At 47.2% G+C, this 25,494-nt stretch overlaps 1 protein-coding gene across 6 annotated transcripts in view; it reads right to left on the bottom strand.

The window, feature by feature from the left end:
* Window positions 1-25,494, bottom strand: part of LOC126518578 (serine/threonine-protein phosphatase 2B catalytic subunit 2-like) — a 146,105-nt gene that overhangs the window by 4,016 nt on the left and 116,595 nt on the right. For 3 of the 6 annotated variants that reach the window (XM_050168359.3, XM_050168357.3, XM_050168354.3), the window contains 2 exons: window positions 23,783-23,858; window positions 6,994-7,091 (listed from right to left, as the gene is read on the bottom strand). In XM_050168359.3, coding sequence (XP_050024316.1) covers window positions 6,994-7,091; window positions 23,783-23,858 — 174 coding nt within the window. Of the gene's footprint in view, window positions 1-6,993; window positions 7,092-23,782; window positions 23,868-25,494 lie in introns of all 6 variants that reach the window. The other 3 variants (XM_050168358.3, XM_050168356.3, XM_050168353.3) reach the window with 1 other exon arrangement.

A 25,494-nucleotide genomic window follows, 5' to 3' on the forward strand; every position in this document is an offset into this window, starting at 1 on the left:
TGCTTAGCAGTGCAATACCACAGCCGCTAAGCCACCGCGGCAAGTAAAACCAAATAAATGTGGCACATGTCCAATCGAGTAAACTTGGCCTGAACCCCCTAGTAGACTCCTGCGATGCACAATGCACACCTCACATGACACCACTGACCCACCTACCAGGGGTATAATTCAAACAACCAGAAAAGCCTATTTTTACAGGTGGGTCCACTGTTAGAGGGAAAACCCAAGTGCATGGTTCATGCTCTGTGCAGCGCCAGTCACAGGAAGCGGCCAAAAGCAAGTGCACTCACTAAACGACGTAGGGGCAGCGCAGGCCGCACATCATCTACTGCCAAACCACTCCTTTGCATTGCTCATGCGCGGCTGCCCTGCCATACAATTGCAAATCGGTTTCCACCTGTTGTGTGATAACGTCCAAATGCGAAGCTTCCACCAGAAAAATGGGGCTTCACGTCGTTAATGATGTTCTGAAAGCTCCATCATTTCTATGCTCTTAGCATCCAGATCGCTGGCAGGCCAAGTGCAACTTTTCTCCTTTAAATTGCATTCATCGCAACCGAAGCTCAAGACGTGCGGGTTAGGCAGCAGTCGGTGCACAGCATGTGCTGCCCGTGTCATTTCGCGCATGCGCTTGGTTTTTGTCACTTCCCATATATGGCGCTGACCGGAGCATGAGCCACGCACTCGTGTGTTCCCTATAACAGTGGACCCACCTGAACAAAATCTAAAACACCTGTGACGTAGCGCCTGTCGTAATAAATGCCACCAGTATTTGACTCACAAATGGTGTTTATTACATCCAGTCGCCGAGTGGCAATTCAGACATGCTCAATTATTCGGACTGCTTCACAACACCACCACAGACCCCTATAGACAATGTGTAACGACGGCAGAAATTTTAAACACCCCCAACCTTACAGTGCACCATTTAATTTGGACTCCACCTGTATGACTGTGCTAATTTGATCCCAGAGTCTAGCACAAATAGCAATATTTTGTCTATGATACGTCACCAGTATTGACACGGTGAGAAGCAATGGCTGCACAATATTGGCCAAAAGAACTTTGTTCCGACAAAAAACATCGTTTGCGAGGTAAGGTGCCTTTCTTATTGCTTGCATCAAAGCATCCCCGAATGCTTAATTTTTGTTTATTCTTCCGGCCTGCTCATCAGCGTTTTACTGTGACAATTTGTACGTTGCATAAAAATGGGGGTGTCCTTAGTATGTTGAATATTCTGCTGGGACTCATCACCTCACATGTCGTCAACTGTTATTCAGTAGAAAATACCGCACTAAGGTTCTGCGTTCCACTGTGAACAATTATGCGCGAAGATACGGCCTCCCGATCGCACTTTTCGTGTTTGTTAGGATCCGTTACCTGTTTTACTGGAAATCGAAATACCGTATCTGCTCACATAATGTTCGCACATTTCTGTAAAAAAAAATTGCCGTAAATTCAGGGGTGCTATCATTACACGGGTTAAATTTCTCGCGAAAATAAAAATTTTTTTTCATCCCGCATTTGCTGTGGAACACCAAAACAAAAATGGCGGCCGGCGAAGCAAGCCAAACGTGCTGAATGCGCTTTCTTTTCACGAGTACATTACGCGCATTGAAACAGTTTCTTCCATATAAGTAATGAATAATATTGTTAATATTGGCAAGCCTGCGGCAATAACGTAGCCATGTCCACTTAGAGGGGACAGAAACAGATGGGCGTGCTTAGCTGCCAGTGACAGAAACACATGGCGGGTATGCTGCGGAAACTGCAGCATTTGTCTTCACTACTATCTTAATACGGCACGTTTCTGCTAAGGGTGAACGAAATGAATTATGTGTGGTTTTTATTGGCGCAAGGGCCTCCGCTAAGGCTGGGCAAATATTTTAGCTGTGTTACAAGCATCAGCGTTTTAATAGGGTACACTTCAAACGTATTAGTGTAAACGTGGCTACTATCGTTTCCGCTCGCGATTTGTTGTATGCCCACGAGTGCACACGAGAAGAATCGAAAGGCGCCTTATGAAGCCTACAACCATTATGAAGCCTACAAATAATAAAGCCAAGGCAAGTTTGGTTGTTGCTTTCTTTTCTTTTCATGGAAATGTGGAAAGTGATGAAAGGAATAAAATGGGGCATCTGCTTAAGAATGTTTGGTGCGTGCAGACCACTTGGTATGTCATGAAGAGTCATTCGCGTAGCATTCGAAAGATGGTAAGCGCGATCATCATTAGCTAGGCTTGGCACATGACATATCGCTGCGGCAAGTTCGGGGTGCGATCATTACATGGGAAAGAAAAAAAACGCATTTTGACGACAAAATTCAGGTGTGCGATCAATACGCGAGTGCGATCATTATGCAAGTAAATACGGTTGCTGCTTGTGGAAGAGCTTTCTTTCCAGCTTAATTTGATGCCTGCATCAGTCACTTACATACAATGAATCCAGGACCTGAAAAAATCAATGCCAAGTATACCCGTGGCATTGTGCATGAATAGCTTAATATTGTGCAGCATTGCCATCTCGACCACGCAAATAGAAATTGCCACAATGTCAACTTTCAGTGGATACCTTGACACTGTGGCGTGATATGGAACAAACAAGCAGACGCTGAAGCGAAAACTGCTTTAAATAATGCTTCTGAAGTACGCATTCCGTTCTCACGAACAGACACAAACACCCTACTTCGTTGCGTAATACGCAACTGTATGTTGGAACACTGGACCCAACCAGATTGACGACACAAGTGAGTACACAAATTGGACCAAGAAATGAAATTTCGTATGCCTCAAGCTCAAAAGAAGCCAAACGAGCATGGTGCACCGGATTTGCCTTGGTGTCCCATTCACCAACCGTTATAGACATTTGATAGGTTGCAGTGATAATAGCTCAAACTATGAATACTGCAAGGTACAAGAAACACTTGATCATATATTTTGTGTGTGTCCTGCGCACACACAAGAAAGACAGCAACTGGTCTCTTCAGTTGCAAACGCCGATAAGAGGCCAGCCACTATCAAACGAGTTTCTTTTAGGTCTTTGGCCAAATGCAAACAGTGCAGCCCTGATAACAAGTGCCCCTATAGCCTTTCTCCAAGCCACTGGGCTGGACGCACGGCTTTAGAGATGCTACAACTCTGAATTTGCATATATGCATCTCTTCCTCATACCATCATCATCAATCAGCCCTTTTCCTCAGTGTAGAGTAGCAGGCCAGTGCAAGTTATAGCTCAGGCCGACCTCTCTGCCTTTCTGTAAATAAATCTCTCTTTTAAAGCACACCTAATTTTTTAGCAAGAAAAAAATGGCCGACGATTACGATGCAGTAAAACCTCTTTAAACTGTACCCGCTTAAACAATAGTTTCGTTTTAAAAGTAGTAAAGTCAAATCCCCGACTCAGCAACCACTGAACATAATGCGTTTCGTATCGGCATAAACCATACCAGCTTATTGCGTACGTGTCGGTTAACACGTAGTGTTTCCACTTTTCATCGCGCAAACACGTCGGTGCGTCATCTCCATCGGGCGGCTCAGCAGAACAACAAGCCTCAGAGATCGGAACGACGGCCTCCAAGCGCCCTGTACGTCTGCGCGTGAAGCCATATCAACATCATTTCAGCGCCGTGCCAGAGAGCGTTGTGCCTTCGTGCAAGCGAGGACTCTCGTCATGCTGAAGCTCGCATAAAAAAGACACCGGGTGCTCAGCATAGAAGAAAAATTAGACATTGTTCGTGCTGTCGAACGTGACACAAAGAAGTTGGCGCTGGCACAAGACAGGGATCTGCTGTTGACTACGGTGTGTGGCATTTGGAATGCGAAGAAGTTGCTCGGCAGCACTGCTGCAACCGCGAAGAGATGTCTGCTACGAGGTTCGACTTTTCGCCCTCGTTGCCTGTGTTGTTGCCGAAGTGTCTACTAGCGACAGTGATGAGGTTGACACGGAAAGCGACAGCACGGGCGACTCAGGCCCGACAGTGGCAGAAGCTCCGCGTTACGTCAGCCTCGTGAATGCAATCGTCGCGACGAGAACAGAGGCTCCATAACGTAACTTTATTCCAAACGAAAAGTGTTCCAAACTCCGGCACCCAGCAATGAAAAAGGCGCCCCCGGGGCTTCTGCAGCACTACTGCGCGCATGCACAGAGAATACGTAATGCCAATGAGGAATCTGCCATGCAAGTGTTTGCCGAGAAGAGGGGGCTGGCTGAAAAGCTGGCACGCAGCTTCAGTAAGTTTGAGGCCGCTGTCGTTGCTGCTAGGCCGCCGCGGCATCAAACGAAAGTAACGCTTTTGTCGCACGAAGTGAATAAATACTGCATGTTTTTTTACCCTTTCATCGCACTCTCTCCGAGTTCCGTTTTTGACAGGTAAGTGGGCGATCTCGTGCTATTTCGGTTAAACAGTACTACGCTTTAGTACATACTTTTTCCAAGCTCCGGGCAACTATGGTTTAACGAGTTTTCACTGTACTCCATAATGCAAAATTTGAGCACAGCTTTATACGTGTTTTCATTTCGCAATATAATGAGGCAATGAATTTGAGACCGAATTCCCCACACCAACTGGTGGTGGGCCAGTGCCGTCGGCGCCTTCGCAGAGAGAGGGGCAGTATGGCAACGCTAGCATGACGAGCGGCATCGGAGCCAGTAGTGTAAAGACGATGACGACAAAGGTGCGAACAGTGGCACGAGTGCGAGGGACACTATGGGAAAGCTGGCATCATGAGCAGCATTAGAGCCAGCTGTGGAAGACGACGACAAACGCATGAGCAGTGGCACGAGCGCATTCGTGCGGTTATGCCAAGGGGCACCAATGAGCCAGCTGTCGCAGAGGACGATGACAACGAACGCATGAGCAGTGGCACGTGCTATAAAATAGGTAAGGATCTCGTATGTGTTGCGAACGGCGACCGGTTTGCTAAAGTCAGCTTCGCCATAATACATTGGTGTAATGCAGTAAAGCATACAAACACCCCAAACGCTGTTTTGGTTTCGTGTCCAACTGCACCGCATAGCCAATTGGCAGCGAAATTTTCTTGAAAAAATAAAAACAAAAGGCAGGTGTTAGAATTGAGCAAATACCATAAATACCGTAATCAGACATTGAGAGCCACAGTTATTGCTTGAAAATCTTCGTAGGGAAAGCGGAAAATAGGCGTTCGACAGATTTTTGTGTGTATTCAATGCTTTCACTGTTCCCCAAGCTGCACCGAGACAGACTGTGCCACTACAGTGAAACCTCGTTAAACCGTAGTCGGCCGGAGCTCGGAAAAAGTATGTACTAAACGGTAGTGCTGTTTAACCGAAATAGCATGAGATCGCCCATTTACCTGTCGAAAACGGAACGCAGAGAGAGTGCAATGAAAGGGGAAAAAACATGCAGTATTTATTCACTTCGCGCGACATAAGTTATTTTCGTTTGATGCCGCGGCGGCCTAGCACGACGACAGCAGCCTCAAACTGCGTGCCAGCTGCAGGCAGCCTGCAGGCAAACTGCGTGCCAGCCTCAAGCTGCGTGCCAGCTTCTCAGGCAGCCCCCCTCTCGGCAAACACTCGCACGGCAGATTCCTCGTTGGCGTTGCGTATTCTCCGTGCACGCGCGCACTAGTGCTGCGTAAGTCCCGGGGCGCCTTTTTCATTGCCGGGTGCCGGAGTTCGGAAAACTTTTCGTTTGGTATAGTTACGTTATCGCGCCCCTGTTCTCGTTAGGACGATTGCACTCACGAGGCTGACGTAACGCGCAGCTTCTGCCACTGTCAGGCCTGAATCGCCCGTGCTGTCGCTTTCCGTGTCGTCCTCATCACTGTCGCTAGTCGACACTTCGGCAACAACAGAGGCAACGATGGCGAAAAGTCGAACCTCGTAGCCAACATCTCTTCGCGGTCGCAGCAGCGCTGCCGAGCAACTTCGCATTCCAAATGCCACAAACTGTAGTCAACAGCAGATCCATGTCGCGGGCCAGCACCGACTTCTTCGTGTCTCGTTCGATAGCACGGACGATGTCTAATTTTTCTTCTATGCTGAGCACCCGGCGTCTTTTTTATCCGAGCTTCGGCATGACGCGAGTCCTCGCTTGCACGACGCCATAACGCTTTCTCGCTCTCTGGCACGGCGTCGAAATGATGTTGATGTTGATGCGGCTTCACATGCAAACGCACAGGGCGCTTGGAGGCCGTTGTACCGATCTCTGAGGCTTGTTGTTCTGCCGGACCGCCCGGTGGAGACGACGCACCACCGTGTTTGCGCGACGAAAAGTGGAAACGCTACGTTTTAACCGATGCGTACGCAATAAGCTGGTACGGTTCATGCGGATACAAAATACATTATGTTCAATGGCCGCTGAGTCGGGGAATTGACTTTACTACTTTTAAACCAAAACTACTGTTTAAGCGGGTACGGTTTAACGAGGTTTTACTGTACAGGGGTCGCTATTTAGGTCACTATAGGGGTCAGGCGTGTGCATGCTAACTGGTCAAGTTTGAATTAACCAGCAAGGGCCAACTTTATGATCGAAATAACGAACGTTTGAGCCCACAGAAATGCATAGACGCCAGCCGGGACCTTCGGCCAGGATCGAATAAACCGAAAATTGAATTAACCAGAGCCAAATTATCAGAAGTCTACTGTACCAGCACTGCCAGAGGGGCAGATCCGATGGTGGTGCGATTCATTTAAAGGGAAATGGCAAGCATGAAGAAACAACTGCACTCATTTTAGAAAACAAAATGACAAGGATACCAAAGTCGATAGCAAGCAAAGCCACTTGCATTGGATGACAATGACATCTTGTCAAAGCTGAAACCCAGGCACTGAGCATGCTCAAACCAACATTTTAAACTACACACAGAAGTCAATCACAGATACGAATGCACTGCAAATATCTTTAGCCTGCAAGGGAACACTGAATTTGGCATTCATCGGTGGTAAACATGTGAAGGTATCATAGCGCACGCTGTTCATGCAAATAAACAGGTGCATGGCACAGTGGTGCTCACCATTGCGCAGAGAGGTTTTGCCGCCAGAGAGTGCTCCCAATGGCAGAGTCCCAGTGGGTGTGAGTCCTTTAAGCTGAAGAACGCTTTCGCTTTCTTCCCTGCATCAGAAATAGATAAAGAAGACTGAATACTTATGCCACAGACTCAACCATATTTCTCAATCCTGGACAAAGTTTACAAATTCATGATAGTTCGTTGGTGCAAGTGATGTGACCAGTGAGCAGCCAGCAAATTTTCCCGAGTGCTAATTCAAGTGCTTTAGCAACAATTCTTGTACGGTTGAGCACCTCTACAATGAAATGACCTGTACAACGAAGGAATAATTCTGTCCCGGTTCTATTGTGAGCTGTGTGGTTTGCTACCTTTACAATGAAGTTACCTGTATCATGAATGATTTCAGAGGTCCCAAGCACTTCCTTGTAAAGGCATTTACCAAAAGCTTAATGGTGTTGAAGTGCATACACGCACACATAGGTAAGAAATAAATTGGACAAGTCAGTTCCCTGAAGCACACGGTCATCCACTCTTTGGTAAACGCCTCATCAGTGTCACGACAGATTAGTCTACATGACAGATCAGTCTCCAGGTTGCTATGCAATTTAGGCTGCTATGAGTGCTAGAATACTTATAATAGTTTTTCTGTAAAAGCAGGCAACATTTTACCTTTATCTGTATACAGTGCAGTCCACTTATCCTCTTCAGTCACAAATTATGATCGCCTGTCGGTACATGTGCAAAACTTAGGTGATCTTATGCCAGGGTGCTTGAGACTCCAGTCAAAGCAAATCGAAGTGGCAGAATGAATCTTTGTGCATTTGATGAGGAGTCATAATAACTGTAGAGTAACTAAATATTTGAATACTGTAAAGTCAGCCATGCAACGTTTCTTCATAAAAAGGATTCAATCACCCGCTCAATATAGGGGCACAAGTTATTTATTGGACGCAAGCATTTCAAGAAAGGCACTGAAGGGGTTACAGTGATACCACATATAACGATGAGCCGGCTTAACGGTGTCAACTTATACATTAGGGCTAAGAGAAAAAAGCCATATACAGTAAAAGCTCGTTAATTTGGACTTCTAGGGACCGTAAATTATGTCCGAATTAACCGAATCTCCGAATTATCGAGCGGACAACAAAAACAATAAATGCACGACTTTCATCAACAAACCTTTACTGTGCAAAGTAATCGAGGATGCTCGTCTGCTTTCGAGCAGAAACCCGCGCGTATACTATTTTACCAAGTCCTTCCAGGTGCTTAGCAGCTCGCATGCTGTCTGCTGTGTCCCAACAAAATTCTTCCAACACAGCGAGGGCCTCCGCCGCTTCCTTCACAGTGCGAGGGGGCCGAGGCTGCTCCTCTCGCGGCTCCTCTTCCTCCTCAGAATCTTCGCCGTGGAGCACGTCCCTGACAATTTCTTCTTCGGTAAGCGAGCCGGCTGTAACAACGCCGTCATCAATTCCAACGTAATCAGCGAGTGTCACCGCATCCGGCAGAACTCCAAAATCCTCGCAGTCATCTCCACTGTCATCTAGCGACACTTCGGCCACTGCATCATCACCAGGCTCATGCACAACGAAGCCACTGTGTCTAAAACAGTTGGCGACGACGTGCGCGGGCGTGTTGTGCCAAACGTAGGCAAAAATGTTGACCGCGCTCAAAAGATTCACGTCGTACTGCTTGCCGACTTCATGGCACAGGAGCATCCGTTCCAGCACGCGCCTGCGGTATTTGGTCTTGACATACTGAATTATGCCTTGATCCATCAGTTGGAGGGCCGATGTTGTGTTCAGCGGCAAGAAAACAACTTCTATGTTGTCCAGTCCGGTGACACTGTTATGCGCACTACAATTGTCCAGCACCATTAACACTTTGCGGTTCTTTGCGGAAAACTGTCGGTCTAACTTCTGTATCCAGCCACGAAAAATTTCCGACGTCATCCAGGCCTTTTTATTCGCTCGGTATTCCACCGGAAGAGCAGGCATATTCTTAAAGCACCGTGGCTTTTGTGCCTTTCCAATGACGACAAGCGGCAAGCGCTCTGTTCCTGTCATGTTGGCGGCTAAAAGAATAGTGACGCGTTCCTTGGATCTTTTGCCACTGATGCACGGATCTCCTTTCATGGTCACAGTCTTGTCTGGCAAAGCCTTAAAGAAAAGTGCTGTTTCATCAGCATTCAATATGTCATTTGGATCGTAGGCGGCGATGTGTTCGAGCAGCTGAGCGTTCTTCCAGTTGTTTGCAACGTCTTCGTTGACAGCGCCTCTTTCGCCGCACACAGTCTTAAAAACGAGGCCATGTCGCTCTCTGAAGCGCGCACACCACCCTTCCGATGCCTTGAATGCATCGATATGCATCATCAGTGCAAACCTCTCGGCTTGCGCCATGATGAGGGGTCCACTCAATGGCAGATTTGCATTACGCGAGTCGACCACCCACCGAAGCAAAGCCTCTTCCAACTCTGGATGAGCTGCTGTTCGCAGACGCTTTCGTGATGCTCGAAACTTCTCGCTTTCGAACGCCTGAAGAATCTGTTCATATTTCACATACGTGCTCAAGGTACTTCTTTTCATGTCGTACTTCTTCATGGGTTCTTGTCGAAAGAGTCCGTCCTTCAGGGCCCGCAAAATTTCCACCTTGGTAGCCAAGTCCTTTGCCTCGTATTTCGGCCGCTTCACCGGCGTTGCCATCGGCGGAGAATGCATTGACACGGGTGCACAACAGAAAAGCACCAATAAAGTTCAATAACTGAACTGCGCTAAATCCAGCGGTCCTCGGCAAAACAGCGTGCAAGGATGGAGCGCACCAACAGCAAGAAATCGACAAAATGGCCCCGTCGATAACGCCGACACATGCAAAAACAAGAAAAAGCACCCATACAGCCACAAGTCGAGCCAAGTGGATTGGATTGGCCAAGTTTCAGCCACTTGATGTCAATGGCGATGCGGCGGGCAACGAGGCGTTGGTTTGGGTATCACTTTTGTGCCGCGTTTGCCATATTTTCGTTTTTGAGCCTCGGTGGCTGCCCGAAATCGTCCGAATTATCCGAGGTGGGCTGGAATCCGTCCGAATTAACGAGAGTTTCGTCCCATAGACTCCTATATATAATTGTAGGGACCAGGCGCAAAGGTCGAATTATCGAATTTTGCGAATTAACGGAAGTCGAATTAACAAGCTTTCACTGTATAACGATACGTTATTTCCCACATATCGGATATAACGATCAAAATTCTTCAAAATATTGCCTTCTGGACACTGTTTTCCATGCAGAATAATAGTTAAATTTGTATTCCTATGTTCTCCTTAAACGAACAATGCCGAGATGGGGCGATACGTTTGCCTACGCACATTTGTATCTGCCGCCATTAACTGCGCAGCGCGCCCCACCCACGTGCCACAAGATGGCGCCAGCCGGCTCGCGTCCACATCGCGCATGATCAAGCTGCGCACGAAAGAAAGAGAGAAAAAAAAAGAACCAGCGTGAAGCGAAATGGCGCCCGCGCTTTGTCCCCTCCTCAGCGAGTGCAGAAATGCGCCGCAAAAGCAGCTGCGCACAGCCCGGTTGATAGAAGGCGCCGCCGACAAAGCGCAATGGTGTATCGCTTGAGACAAAACTGCAAATTTTTCAAGGCCTTAAGTGTGAGCTCACACAGGGCCGGTATTTTGTAGCGATGCCTTTTCCGATTCTATGCTTTTTCAGGCTTTTCGCGCTTGGCCAGTGGTCAGAGCGACGGTCTGCCCACATTATCAACGGGATCAGGCGGCCATGTGTGGTGGATGATATAGTCAGCACCTTCTTGCTTTGACCGCATAAGGCATCGCTACAAAATAGCGGCCCAGGAGGGCCGCGATCATGACTGCCACAACCAAGGGCCATGCCGGTGACATTACCGAGCACTGCAAGCATGTTGCTACTAACGACGAAACAGGTGGTGCTTAGGTGGAGGAGTTTTTGAATGCAGATACAGTGAAACCTCGTTAAACCGTAGTTGGCCGGAGCTCGGAAAAAGTACGTACTAAATGGTAGTACTGTTTAACCGAATAGCATGAGATCGCCCACTTACCTGTCGCAAACTTAACTCAGAGAGAGTGCAATGAAAGGGGAAAAAAACATGCAGTATTTATTCACTTCGCGCAAGAAAAGTGTTATTTTCGTTTGATGCCGCGGCGGCCTAGCACGACGACAACAGCGGCCTCAAACTTACTGAAGCTGCGTGCCAGCTTTTCAGCCAAACCCCTCTTCTCGGCAAACACTTGCATGGCAGATTCCTCATTGGCATTACGTATTCTCTGTGCATGCGCGCAGTAGTGCTGCAGAAGCTCCGGGGGCGCCTTTTTCATTGCTGGGTGCCAGAGTTTGGAACACTTTTCGTTTGGAATAAAGTTACGTTATGGAGCCTCTGTTCTCGTCGCGACGATTGCATTCACGAGGCTGACGTAACGCGGAGCTTCTGCCACTGTCGGGCCTGAGTCGCCCGTGCTGTCGCTTTCCGTGTCAACCTCATCACTCTCGCTAGTAGACACTTCGGCAACAACACAGGCAACGATGGCGAAAAGTCGAACCTCGTAGCCGACATGTCTTCGCAGTCACAGCAGCGCTGCCGCGCAACTTCACATTCCAAACGCCACACACCGTAGTCAACAGCAGATCCCTGTCTCGTGCCAGTGCCAACTTCTTTGTGTCACGTTCGACAGCACGAACAATGTCTAATTTTTCTTCTTTGCTGAGCACCAGGCGTCTTTTTTTATCCGAGCTTCGGAACGACGCGAGCCCTCGCTTGCACAACGCCACAACACTCTTTGGCACGGCGTCAAAATTATGTTGATGTGGCTTCACGCGCAACCGCACAGGGCGTTTGGAGGCCGTTGTTCCGACCTTTGAGGCTTGTCGTTCTGCCGGGCCGCCCGATGGAGACAGCGCACCGCCGTGTTCGCACGGCGAAAACTTGAAACGCTACGTTTTAACCGATGCATACACAATAAGCTGGTACGGTTTATGCGGATACAAAACACATTATGCTCAATGGCTGCTGAGTCGGGGATTTGACTTGACTACTTTTAAAACGAAACTACTGTTTAAACGGGTACGGTTTAACGAGGTATTACTGTAGTGCCGTCTCGTTATGCGAAGAGATCAGGGTGATTGTCGCGACAGACAGTGGTGTTGTGCGACAGGGGCGACGAGATTGACAATGACCCGTCTGACACCGATCCTGATGTTCACGCGAAGTGCACTGTCGTTGAGCAAGTCGCTCAGTGATTTCATTCACATTTAATTATTACCACTAGTGTTCGCACAGCAGCTGGACACCGCAGTTGTGAACCGGAAACTCTCGCGAAAGCAAGTGCAGATTTCCGACTATTTTAACGCTTACATACGCTTTTTAGAGGTATAAATAAACTTTTCTTTTAACAGGTTACTTATACGTATATATTTTAGCGCAAGTGGCAAATTTGGTTTTGGAGCTACAAAGGTATGTTTGGTAGCTTTTCCTTTACGGCAGTTTACGACGGTCAGTTCTTACGGATCAGATTTTTCGTTCTTGACATCGTTATAAGTGGATTGAAATGGGAACACCTAAATTTGTGTTCAAGAGGCTACAGTCATTGAACATCATTGATGAACAAACAAGTACCTCACAAAATGAAACATTCACCACGTAAGACAATTACAAAGCGTTTGCATCTCCCGCTTGGGTTAAGAGCAAGCTTCAGCTAGGGCCCAGCTCCGATGCAACCTATTAAAATCCTGTATTTACTCGATTCTAACACTCCCTCTATTGTAATGCGCAACAGTTTTCCGTGACCAAAAAATAAAAAGGTACAATACCGTGCACCTCGTGCTTTCATATAGAAGTACTATTTTCTCTCATTTGGAAAAAAACAGATTTATTCCCAATAGACCAAAGTTGCGATGAATAAAAACACAAACGTAAGCAGCGTAACTTGCTGCCAAGATCTTCACTGTGCCAGTACGAGTCGTGTGGGGCAATAGACATCCCTCGTTGTCACTGTCACACAACTCCTTATCGCAATCAACAAACCAAAGCATTTCATCCTTGGTGCCGTCCATGGCACTCGAAATCCCGCACTTTTTAAAGGCCTTGTTAACCACGGCAGACGGGATCGTGCACCAGGCATCTTTCACCCATTCAGCAAAATCCTGCAGCTAGGCACGCTTCATTTTTTAGGCAGGCGTCAATTCATGGCAGCCACTGACAAGTCATTCGGTGTAGAGTGCCCGAATTCTATCTTTCACTGGCTTGTTCAAACAAACATCGAGTGGCTGGAGCTGTGATGTCATGCCGCCAGGTATCACAACAAGGTCGGTGTTGCAAGCAGCCAGCTTGTCCTTGATGCGCTGGTCAAGGTGGCACATGAACGCGTCAAGCACTAGCATCCGAAGCAGACCCAAACTTCCGTCGGGTCTTTTCCGCCAGACGTTACCAATCCAGTCAGCAACCAAGTCCGTGGTTGTCCAACCTTTTTCATTTTGCGTGCACAATCGCGCCACTCGGAAACACAATTCCTTTCGGGAGTGTCTTCCATTGAGGATAAGACACGGGGGCTGCCCATCCGCAGTGCAACAAAGCATTGCAGTGACTATTTAACGCGCACTTGCTTCGCCCCCTTCTTTTCAACGGTTGTGGTGGCAGGCATGTCAAAGTAGAGCGGTGACTGATCAACATTTCCAATCTGTTCGAAGTGGTAGCCGCTTCTATGGCACAACTTCAAGACGCACCGCTGAAAACTGTGCAATTTCTCTTGATATTCTCGGTGCAATATTTTGGCATATCCCTGTCTGCCTTCGAAAAGAAAAGCCTTTTGTTTTGATAAAATTTTATAGTCGGCACCTTCTTGCTTTGAAGTCACTCCGCATTAGCCCTTTCTGTAGGGCTAACTGCATCGCCCATACTTTGAGCAGATCAGTCGTCACAGGCTGCTGTGCCACTCGCTGCTCTTGCACGTATTCAGCGAGCAGCTCTTCTATTTCGGTGAAGTGGCCCTGCTTTGGTCCACTGAAACCCTTCCTTGTTGCTTGCAGGCGAAAATATTCTTCTCTTTGCGCCAGTGCCGCACCTAGTTCAAAAGAGTTACATTTTGGGCGAGTTGGTTGCATATGGTTGTACATGGTACACACGCAAGTTTCGCGAACTCCGAACGCCCGTGATGCGGCTCAATTTCCATCAGTCTCCGCGCACATGATAACTTTCCTTTTAAATGCGGCATCATGGTGGACTCTGTGTCTCTTCCCAGTAAGTGCTTTTATGCCGATTGAATTAACGCAGAAAACGGGAAGACAGGTGGTAGACTAGGTTACACCAGCGCCTGGTTACACGTACAACATGGAGGTATGCACATGGAGGAAGCTATGGCAGCTAGGCTAGAAGCATGTACGAGGCGGCCATTTTTTGAATGCTCATGGTGATATGGTAATGCGGATTTAGGGTCGTACTTGATTCTAACGCGCATGCAATTTTTGGACCTGTTTTATCGGGGAAAAAAGTGCGCGTTAGATTCGAGTAAATACAGTACATCTAAAACACAGAAACGCTTTTCCGAACTAACTACTGGGTTGAATTTAATGAAGCTTCTTGCACTTGAGGGTTAAAATTATGTTCTAGTGACTGTTGGAAGCGAAACTTCAATTTAAAGGGACACTAAAGGCAAATACTAAGTCTACATAGACTGTTTAAATACCATTCCAGAAACCTGGCAACACTCGTTTCGTGCTAAGAAAAACACAGTCTAGGAGAAAATTGCACCTGAAGGGCCCGAATGCCTTTTTCGTAATTCAAATCTCCCGCCACCAACCGGGAGAGTGGCGACGTTGCATACGCCATCACCACCCTTTGCTGCCATCAGTGGGTAACACAGCACCCGTCTGACGGTGGGGTACCGAGCCAAGACAGAGCGATGAATTCGCCACTGCAGCTGCTTTTGGTCAAGTGGCGTAGACTGCTCGTGCATCCCGTGACATCACATGAAAATGGAATTCTCTGCTACTTGCAGTTTGTGCAAGCTTTGCGAGCCATCAAAACTAGCACAGCACTATGCGTTAACAAAAATATTGCAACGTAAAAGTGTGGGCGGTGCAGAGTCGGGCGAAAACGAAACCTTTCGACAGCACGTGTCATTATCAAGGGTAATTTCAATTATATTTTACTAAAATGAAATAGAACTTAACTAGCATTTTATTTTGTCTTATAATACAATACAAGGGTGTTTTTTGCAACTAGTGGTTGAGTACTAGTGACAGACTTTAATAGAGGAGTGCTTTTATCATCAGGTAAGTACTTGAATGTCCCTGGGGAGTCTCCAATCATGCCCAGCATTTACCTCAATTTCTCAATTATTAAGGCTCTGTTGACAATAATACTGGCACCTTAGAGATTCTCAAGCACAAATCTATCACTTTAGCTTGAGGAAACAAGTGGGAACGAGACCAAACCAAGCCCACCAAAACAAGCACAAGCGAGAGTTTATACGAGAAGACGATAGTGCAAAACAAGCGGTCCAGCTAAACCAGACGCAAGTACGAATAGATCGGTCTGGTGGGTCCGCATGACACCAGTTCCCCGCGGACACGTCGCTGTTGGGGCCACTTTCATTTGTCTTCTCCGCTCGCAGCTCGCATGCTGTTGCGGCAAGCCGTGAAAAATCGGCCTAGGACAGATACACCCTGTGGCATGCATTCTACCGCTATAGTGGCTGGGAAATTAGGTGCGATGCAGAAATGACGACCTTGCCATTTGAGAGAGGGTGAAATTTCCACCGTGGCTTTTTTTTTTTTTCCTTCTTCACGTGGCGTTGAGCAATCTCTCCTAAGCGTTTCCTCTATGGTAGGGTCAGAGCAGTGCTGGTAGGAGGCGCCACCACGTGATTGGGTGCACTGCTCAGAGCACTGTTGGAGCATGATACAGTGCAGCACACTTTAACAATACCACATATAACAAAATATTGGTTATAATGATGAATTGACTTCACAGTATCAACTTATGCATTAGGGCTACGAGAAAAAAAACGCATATCGAATGATATTGTCGCGGTACAACGTGGACAGAACACAGGGAGATGTTCTTCATGAACAACAGGACAATCTGGTCAAAAAACAAACAGAGCAGAGACACGTCTTCTTCGTCATCACCCAATATCACTCTGACCCACTAGGCGGAGTCCGTTAGTGCTCCCATCGTCGTCGTCGTCTGCATAGAATACACACGTCATTTGTCCCTCCCTACGAGAGCATCGTCCCGATGCTAGACAAGAAATGTCAGTTGCGGAAGTAAAGGCCGCTAGCACAGTTATTCGCTCACATACGGCTTCATGCGGACAATGTGCACAAGTTCAGGACGGTGTGTGCGGCGCCGCGTACAGTTGGGATTATCGGGAACGACCTCATTGGTGACATCACTGAGTCGCCGCAATACCCGATATGGTCCGAAGTATCGCCTTAACAGTTTCTCGAAGAGGCCTCGTTTCCGTGTGGGTGTCCAAACCCACACTGTCGCCGACTTCATAGGTAACTATTCTACAGTGAAGATCGTAGCGGCCTGTGTCGTAGTCTTGCTGTTGGCAGATCCGCAAGCGCGCGAGCTGCCGAGCTTCTTTTGCGCGTTGCGTAAACACATCGGCGTACGTATCAGTGTCGTCAAAGTTGTGTGGAAGCATCACACATCCAGCATCGTTTGTACATCTCGTCCGTGAACAAGGGTGAACGGAGTCATGCGCGTTGTCTGTTGTTTCGCCGTGTTATATGCAAAGGTGATATACGGTAGGATGTCGTCCCAATTTTTATGTTCAACATCCACGTACACTGATAGCATGTCTTCAAAGGTGTTATTTAGGTGCTCTGTTAACCCATTGGTTTGTGGATGGTAGGCGGTTGACTTTCGATGGGCCGTTCCACTTAGTAGCAAGACGTGATCTGAAAGGGCAGCCGTAAATGCTGTTCCTCGGTCTGTTATTACGACGGCTGGCGTGCTGTGTCGCAACCCCACATGCTCAATGAAAAAGCGCGCTACCTCGGCTGCTGTGCTGCTCTGAATTGCCTTTGTTTCAGCGTAACGTGCGAGATAGTCGGTTGTGACGATAACAAAGCGATTGCCTGCAGTAGAAGTAGGAAGTGGGCCCAAAATATCCATTCCGATTTGATCAAATAGTCTTCGAGGGACCTGGACGGGTTGTAGGAGGCCGGCTGGTTTCGTCGGAGGCGACTTGTGCCTCTGGCAGTCGAGACAAGTGCGAACGTGATGTTTCACAGCGGTGGTAAGTCTCAGCCAGTAGTACCTTTGGCTAACGTACCAGTAGTACCTCTGGCTAACGTTCGCATGTAGCCTAAGTGACCAGAAGTCACCTCGTTGTGGCAAGCTTGAAGTACTTCCGTACAAAGAGCTGCAGGAATGACAAGCAGATAGGGGGACTCGGTCGAAGAAAAGTTTTTTTTGTAAAGGACCTTGGCCCGTAAACAAAACGACAACAGTCCTCTTGCGAAAACTCTAGGTGGTTTCGCAGATCTTCCCTCCAAGTAACTGATTAGTTCAAGCAACTCAGGGTCGTTCCATAGTTGTTGCGCGATGGCAGATGTGTCCATAATACAAAGAAATGCTGAGTCTTCTTCTGGCAGAGCAGGTGACTATCAACGATCGAGACAAGCAGTCAGCATCCGTATGTCGTTTCCCCGACTTGTACGTGACAGTCATGTCAAACTCTTGCAGCCTTAGGCTCCAACGCGTAGGTCGTCCAGATGGATCTTTAAGGTTTGTCAACCAACAGTGAATGGTGGTCGCCGATAACTGTGAAGTGGCGGCCATACAAATATGGGCGAAATTTCATAACCGCCCATACCACGGCGAGGCATTCTTTCTCAGTTGTGGAGTAATTAGCCTCTGTACGTGAGAGTGTTCCACTTGCATAGGCAAGCACTCTTTCTGTGTCGTCTTGCCGCTGCACAAGAACAGCTCCCAAGTCAACATTGCTGGCATCAGTGTGGAGCGGTCTCATCAAAGTGAGCAAGCACTGGAGGTGTCTGGAGACATTGCTGCAAGTCGTTGAATGCACCTTGCTCTTCGTCGCCCCATACAAAAGCAACGGCGTCTCTCGTCAGGCGAGTTAACGGCGACGCAATGCAAGCAAAGTCTGCAATAAACCGCCAGTAATAGGCACAGAGGCCGAGGAAGCGCCTGACAGCCTTTTTATCGGATGGTACAGGAAACTGTGCGACGGCTGCAATTTTTTCAGGATCCGGCCGGACACCTGCGTGGCTGACGACGTGACCGAGAAACTGCAGTTCCGCGAAGCCAAAGTGGCACTTCTGCGGCTTCAGGGTGAGGCCCGCGGACCGCATGGACTGCAGAACCACTTCAAGCCGTTCGAGGTGTTCTTCAAACATTGCGGAGAACACGACGTCGTCGAGATACACTAAGCAGGTTTTCCACTACAGACCCGAAAGTACAGTATCCATGAGCCGTTGGAACGTAGCAGGGGCAGAACACAAGCCGAAAGGAAAAACTTAAAATTCGTATAGGCCGTCTGGCCTCACGAAAGCAGTTTTTTCACGATCTCTCGGGTCTACTTCGATTTGCCAATATCCGCTTTTTACGTCCACTGAAGAGAAGTAATGTGCCTGTCGAAACCTGTCGAAGCCTGTCGAGTGAATCATCTATACGGGGAAGCGGGTATACGTCTTTCTTTGTCACCTTATTTAGCTTTCGGTAGTCCACACAGAAACGCAAGCTGCCGTCTTTTTTCTTGACCAGAACTACAGGAGATGCCCAGGGACTCGTTGATGGTTGGATCACGTCATCTTCAAGCATTTTTGTCACTTGTTGTTGTATGGCTTCACGTTCTCTAGGAGCCACATGATATGGATTTTGATGAACTGGTCTTGCCATATCCTCTGTAATTATTCGGTGCTTTGTTAGAGGCGTCCGACCGATGCTGGACGTCGACGCAAAGCAGTGGTTGAACTTGGCCAATAGCCTAAGAAGGCACTCTCGTTCGTGCTGCGACAAAGCAGTGCTAACGTCAAGTACAGGAGCTGGGTCTTGTGTAGGCGCTTCTTCGAGTAGTGAACAGCAGCCACGAACACCCGCAACGGCGTCAAAATAAGCGACAGCTGTGCCCTAGGGAAGGTGCCGTCGCTCTGTGCTAAAATTTGTTAGCAACAGGTTTGTGCGCCCGTCGGTGACATTCACGATTCCTCGTGCGACCGAGATACCGTGAGTAAACAACAACATGGTTATTTGGTCGGCAACTCCTTCGCAACGAAACGGTATGTCACATGCTACCGAAACAAGGGCACACGATCAAGGGGGGATGACGACGTCTTCTGTTAGACGAAATCAGTTGTGTTGCGGCGATAAGCAATGGACTAAACCGGAGCTCTTATAAAACATCACCATGCGGTCTGGCATGTTAATTACGGTGCCATATTCTTTTAGGAAGTCCATTCCAATAATCAAATCCTTGCAGCATACAGGAAGGACGATGAAAGCGGCCACAAAAGAAGAATCCCCGATGTTAACTGTAGCAGTACATCTTCCAGTAGGCATCAGTGATTGGCTGCCTGCCGTCCTTATGCGAGGTCCCGTCCATGGCGTCTTTACTTTCTTCAGGTGGAGGACGAGTTCCTGACTCATTAGAGAGAAGTCGGCACCAGTGTCGACTAACGCTGTCACGGGCTGCCCATCCACGAAAACATCAACATGTTATTCACCACATATTGGATACGATTGAAATTTTGCCTTTTGGGCGGCGCTTTCCATGCAGAATAGTGAAATTTGCTTTGCCAAGTTCCCCTCAACCGAGGCAGGGCAAAAAGCTTGCCTATACGAGTTCGCATCTGCTGCCAATACCGCCCAGTGCGTCCCGCCAGCGCAAAGCCACGGAGAACATTGCAAGTTGGCACAGTGTGTCACAAGGTGGTGCCAGCTGCTTCGCGTCAGCGTCGCCGGCGAGCATCCAGAGAGGGAGAAAAAAGTGAGAAGCGAACTGCGCCTGCACTCTTTCTATAATATCCCTCTCTTCCTCCTCGAGTGTGGAAACGCACCGCGGAAGCAGCGGTAGGTGCCCTGACAAAGTGCAAAGCCATGTTGCTTGAGACGAAGCTGCAAATTTTGCAAGGCTCAAAGTACCAGCTTGCACAGTCGACGATATCGACGATTCTGAAAATCATGTGCGCCACGATCACGAAGGCTAGAACCAGTGACCATGCTGATCAACGGAAACGGCGTGCTTTGTGCTCCAGGGCAAGACCCTCATGTGTGAAGCCAACACAGTAGCAGCTGCTGACATTACCGAGCTCTGGGAACACGTCACTACTGGCGACAAAATTAAATTTAAATTATGGGGTTTTACGTGCCAAAACCGCTTTCCGATTATGAGACACGCCGTAGTGGAGGACTCCGGAAATTTTGACCACCTGGGGTTCTTTAACATGCTGGCGATAAAATGGATCGTGCTTCGATGGAGGAGTTTGTGAGTGCAGATAGTGCTGCCTCGTTCTGCGAAGATTCTCCGACTGGGCAATTGTTGTAGCGACAGACAGCGTTGTGTGAGGGAGACGACGAGAGTGACATTGGCCCGTCCTTGATACCGACCTCAATGTTCAAGCAAAGTACGCTGTCGTCGATAGAGCTGCTCATTGATTTCATGCACAATAAATTATAGCTGCCAGTGTTCGTGCATCCGCTGGACACAATGCACACTGCAGTTGTGAATCTGAAATTTCTGCGAAAGCAAATGCAGATTTCTGACTATTTCAGTGTGCCTAACGCTTGATACACTGTTTAGAGGTAGAAACGTTTATATTTTTCACAGCTGTCATTATATAACGTCGTCTTTATCGTAAGTGGCAAATCTGGTTTCGGAGCTACGAAGGTATGTTCTGCAGCTTTTTCTTTTTTTTTTTTTCCTTTATGGCAGTCCAGGTATAGCGATGATCGGTTGTAACAATCGGATTTTTCTTTCTTCGTATCATAATAAGTGGACTGCACTGCATGTTCGAATTGACCGTAGCAAATGCTTGCGCATTTGGATTACCGGGGCGTTTTCGCCCATCGGTATACACGTAACTTTGATGGGATCACAACGTCAGTTCAAATAAACCGGAAGTTCGAATTAAGAGTGTTTGAAGTAACGAGATTCAACTGTACCAGGTTCATCTCGTGATAAAATCATCCTCGCACGCTGTACGTTGCATGTGCAAGTGAAAGCGTGGGACAGTGAGCTGAAGATGGCAGCTCAATCTCACGTGCGCAAAGGAGAAGAGGGGACGGGGAAAAACGCACCCTCTCCCGTCATGTGCATGGCACCTGAGATCAGAGGGAGGGGGGTGTTGTACTTTGGTAGTGCAAGCTTTATCTTGAATGTAATCTGCATTAGGGGCACAGTCTAGGTGGGCCGATGGCTCGTAGCTTAGCGTGCACTGTGTTCTTGTCACTCAGTTTGTGATGAAGCGATAGACAGTGCAAAAGTCACTTCATTCACTGCTGTTGCAGCGATACCTCACGCCAGCGTTTTCACAGCGAGCGTCTGCGGTCATCAAGTGTGATGTGTTCATGTTCATGTGTTCATGCAGCCGACGTGCATGCCGCAGCAGTGCATGCCCAGACAGCGTGGCATCATGTAAGCTGTCTTGCTGCAGGTTTAGTATTCGAGGCTGGGTAATCTCAAGTTTCAATGACTGGGAGTGTGATGCAGACAAGGCATTCGCTGCCCCCTGACCACACTTTTCTTGATAGCATCGCTATCTGCTGTGGGGCGGAGTGCTCGTGAAAGCTTGGCTGGCTTTGCTTAATTCATACAGCCGATGTGAAGATATCGTCAGCGTGGTAGGTATGAAACCGTATCATTTGTTGCCAACTCCCAGATTCATCAAAATGAATTGTTTTCGCATTCGAATTTGCTTTTCTCGATTGTCCAACAATAATAAAAATTCTGCAGCTCCTTTCCATGGAAGAAAAATTGATTGGTGACTATTTAATTGCACAAAAGATCGAATTTTAATAATAAAAAATTCGATATAACGAAGCAAATTGCCGATTTTACCCACTTCGTTACACAAAGATTTAACTGTACTATGTTCCATCACAAGCCATGCACCAGAAAGGTGTTCTTTGCCGTAGCAGTTCATTTTCACTGGCACTGCCCAAAATAACCGATTTTATTTCACATTTGAAGAAACTCGTTTCACAGGCCTCCACCTCTCAAAGCTGGTCTAAATTTGCATTTATGGCTGGCACTAGAAGATTGCTTTCAACACAGAGAATACCAGATGTGACACCACTGCACACAAGTTATTTTCCCAACAAAATTTTTAACCATGCGAGGAAGACAGGACATCAACTGAAACAGAGACACGCGCAAAGCCCAGACTTCCAACTGACTTTATTTCGTGAAGGCAGGGAATTTATAAGGTTCAAGAAAATAGAAAAACAAGGAACAATCGCAATGTAATTGTGCACGAGGCAGCGATGAAAAATAGCAAGGCCACGTGTGCATCAAGAGCTTGGGAAAGTCCTAATGTGCACATCTAAGAATTCTATTTCCTTCCTTGATAGTGATAAAGAAGGAGAGCTAGCGCACTTGTCAGCCCTTTTAGCGATGTGGAATGCCTCAATGACTTTTGTTTTTGATCTTGCCTTTGAAAGGAACTTAGTATCTTTAGACTCTCCAGTGTTTTTAAATGCATGTATGGCCTTGCTATTTTTCCACTGCCTTGTGCACAACTTCATCGTGATTGTTCCTTGTTTTTCTATTTTGTTGAACCTTGTAAATTCTCTGCAGTGACAAAATAAAGCCAGTTGGAAGTTTGTGCTTTGTGTATGCATCTATGTTTCTGTTCTTGTCTCGTCTTTCTAGCACAGTTTAAAATTTTACTGAATCTGAGCTGACTGGCCCAACAACATGACTTACTTTCCCAGCTATAAACCAAAGTGGTGAATAAGGGAAGCCCTAACCAGGAACCAACATCTCTACAGAAGGACTTGCCTTCGTCAGGGCACTCAACAAAGACGAGTCCACTGAGCGAAAATCCAGCTCGGGACCAAGCCTTTCCTTGTTCACCAACTGTCAACCAACTCAAGTGTCCGTTTCCCAAAGAACCCCTTTGCCTTGTTTGGATTTCGTGGCTATGGTGCTTTACAAAAGCCCAGGCACCTAGTCAAGTGGTCACCAAAACTGGTGACCACAGTGTGTGTGCGTGAATGTGCGAGTGTACGTGCGAGAACATGCAATAACTAGGTATTGCATGTGCCGATGACAAAACAAAGCTGCACTCTTATCAAAGAAGTAAATACATAGCTTAAAAAATACAAGGACAAGAAACATAATGCACACAATGGGCGCAAGCATGCCCCAGCCCAACACACTGCTTTCTTTAGGAGTGAAGTGTCGGAGAAGGAACCCATGCCATACAAATCTCATTGAAACCTGTAGGCACAACAAACCCCGTCAAAGAGGGATCTTGGCTGCTACACCCATGGCAGCAATTTGCCATGTGGCATCCCAAAGCCCTTGTTAGGTGGGGATGCCTCGGGTTAGGTAGGAACAGCTTTACACTTGGAGTCTGGGATAAACATCCTACACTGGGTTTAGTGCCCGTCCTGTGCATCTTGCCCTCGTCATTTTTAAAAACACTATATTTACTTCATTATGAACAGAGTAGTCCAATACAATGTTTTACTGACTCATATCTCAAGCTTGCCCCACTGTGTGTCACTCTTTTCTGTGTGCTTCCGAGCACTGGTCTACCAGAATTTGAGATTTCCCCCATAAAACTTACCTCAGCACAGAGAAGACGCGGGCCATCTTGCCAATAGCTCGGATTTTATTTCTAATAACTTCTTTTCGAGCGCTCGCTGCACCACCTATGAAAGAGGGACAGAAAATGAAGAAAGGACATACATCAGAACATGACAATCACTGCAGCATCTCTCTACACAACGGGATCCCATGCCTCCTACGACACCAAACATACTACGCCTTTGGAGGAACAAGCCCTGCGAGCCTGCAACCACAGCAAGCAACTCGCAGCTAGTAACGCTGAAGCATTCGCACCCCGAAGACAGGAACAAGGCTACAAGACAAAGATTTCGATGACTTTACTGTCTGTGTACAGAGAAAAAAATAGAAATAAGAACACAAGTCCAATTTGTGTACTGGCTGTAGTGTCGCTGCATCACAGTGAAGTTTCCCCTGCTTGAACTTTATTATTTGTTGGCCTCAACTACGCAAAGCTAACATCTTTAGCTGTGAAGGGAACCATGGTGGAGATCTCCAGATCAACTAATGGGGATATTCAAAAATTTAATTCTAGGGCTTCATGTGCCAAAAACATGATATGTTTATGAGGCATGTATACTGGAGGACTGGATTAATTTTGACTGTCTTGAGTTCTTTAACATGCATCCAACGATTGGTACACAAGTATTTTTGCATTTCAACCCCATCTAAACTACTGGGGCTGTTCAACGCACACATTTTTGTACACAGGCATCTTTAAATTCAACTTTTGTAAGAATGCAGCAAATAAGACGGTGAATCAAGCTTTCGACCTTGTTATCAGGATGACAAGGTTGTAGCCACAGCAGTGGGATCAAGGTCAAGCCTAAATGTGTACCACTAGCATGAAGCAATTGCAGAGCTTCAGGTAAAAAGTGCACAATGAAACCTGAACAAAAGTAAGGGAATAAAAAACCAACACGAATGCAGTGTTTCTGCCTTTCTTGTGTCCACATTTCATTGTAGGTTTTAGCTGAAGAAACCAACTGGCCGGATACAATGTTTTATGGTATCATTATGTTTTTGAGTTGCAGTCATTCAGTATCTCAAAGCCCTAGGTGCTGAAGTGTGCTGTAGCCAAAGTATATTTCTCCAAAATAGCACAGGGAGTGGCAGTCTCGTCTAACATGTGGTGCTTGCCCCACAGCTTGTTCCTCACAAAGGCACAGCTAGGCAATGGGCAGGCATCAGAAAAGTGGCAATGCACTTATTCGCACGATACAAGGTTCAGGAACCCCTGTATATCAGGTAGCCTCCCCCAAGAAATTAGAATCATTACATGACTTTACTGAAGTTTTTCAGCTAAATAGGAGTGCCAGCACTGAGCTAGCAGGTACAGCTTCATCCTAACCAGACATTAGCTAGACGATGTTTTTACACTTGCACAATTACAATGCAAGAATAACATTTCTGGCTACTTCCATGGTGCACATGATTTTCAAATCTAAATGTTAAGCCAAGCTTCACTTAATAAAATATTGTCGATGCCCCACTTTCTTTAATGATGCAAAGGAGACAGTAGCAAAGAAACCGAGCTATAAGGAAACTTCTGTCAGGGTAATGTACTCGGGGTATGCATGTCAGGGTATCAGGGTATGTACAGCAAAGCGTGGGCTGAATGTTGAACTTATTGCATAAGCTGTGCACCAACACAGAGCAGGCGTGAGGCATGCCTTTCTCTCACGCACATCAGCGAGAATTCAAAGCTGACCA

This window comes from Dermacentor andersoni, chromosome 1 (genome assembly GCF_023375885.2).
Source record: "Dermacentor andersoni chromosome 1, qqDerAnde1_hic_scaffold, whole genome shotgun sequence".
NCBI lineage: Eukaryota > Metazoa > Arthropoda > Arachnida > Ixodida > Ixodidae > Dermacentor > Dermacentor andersoni.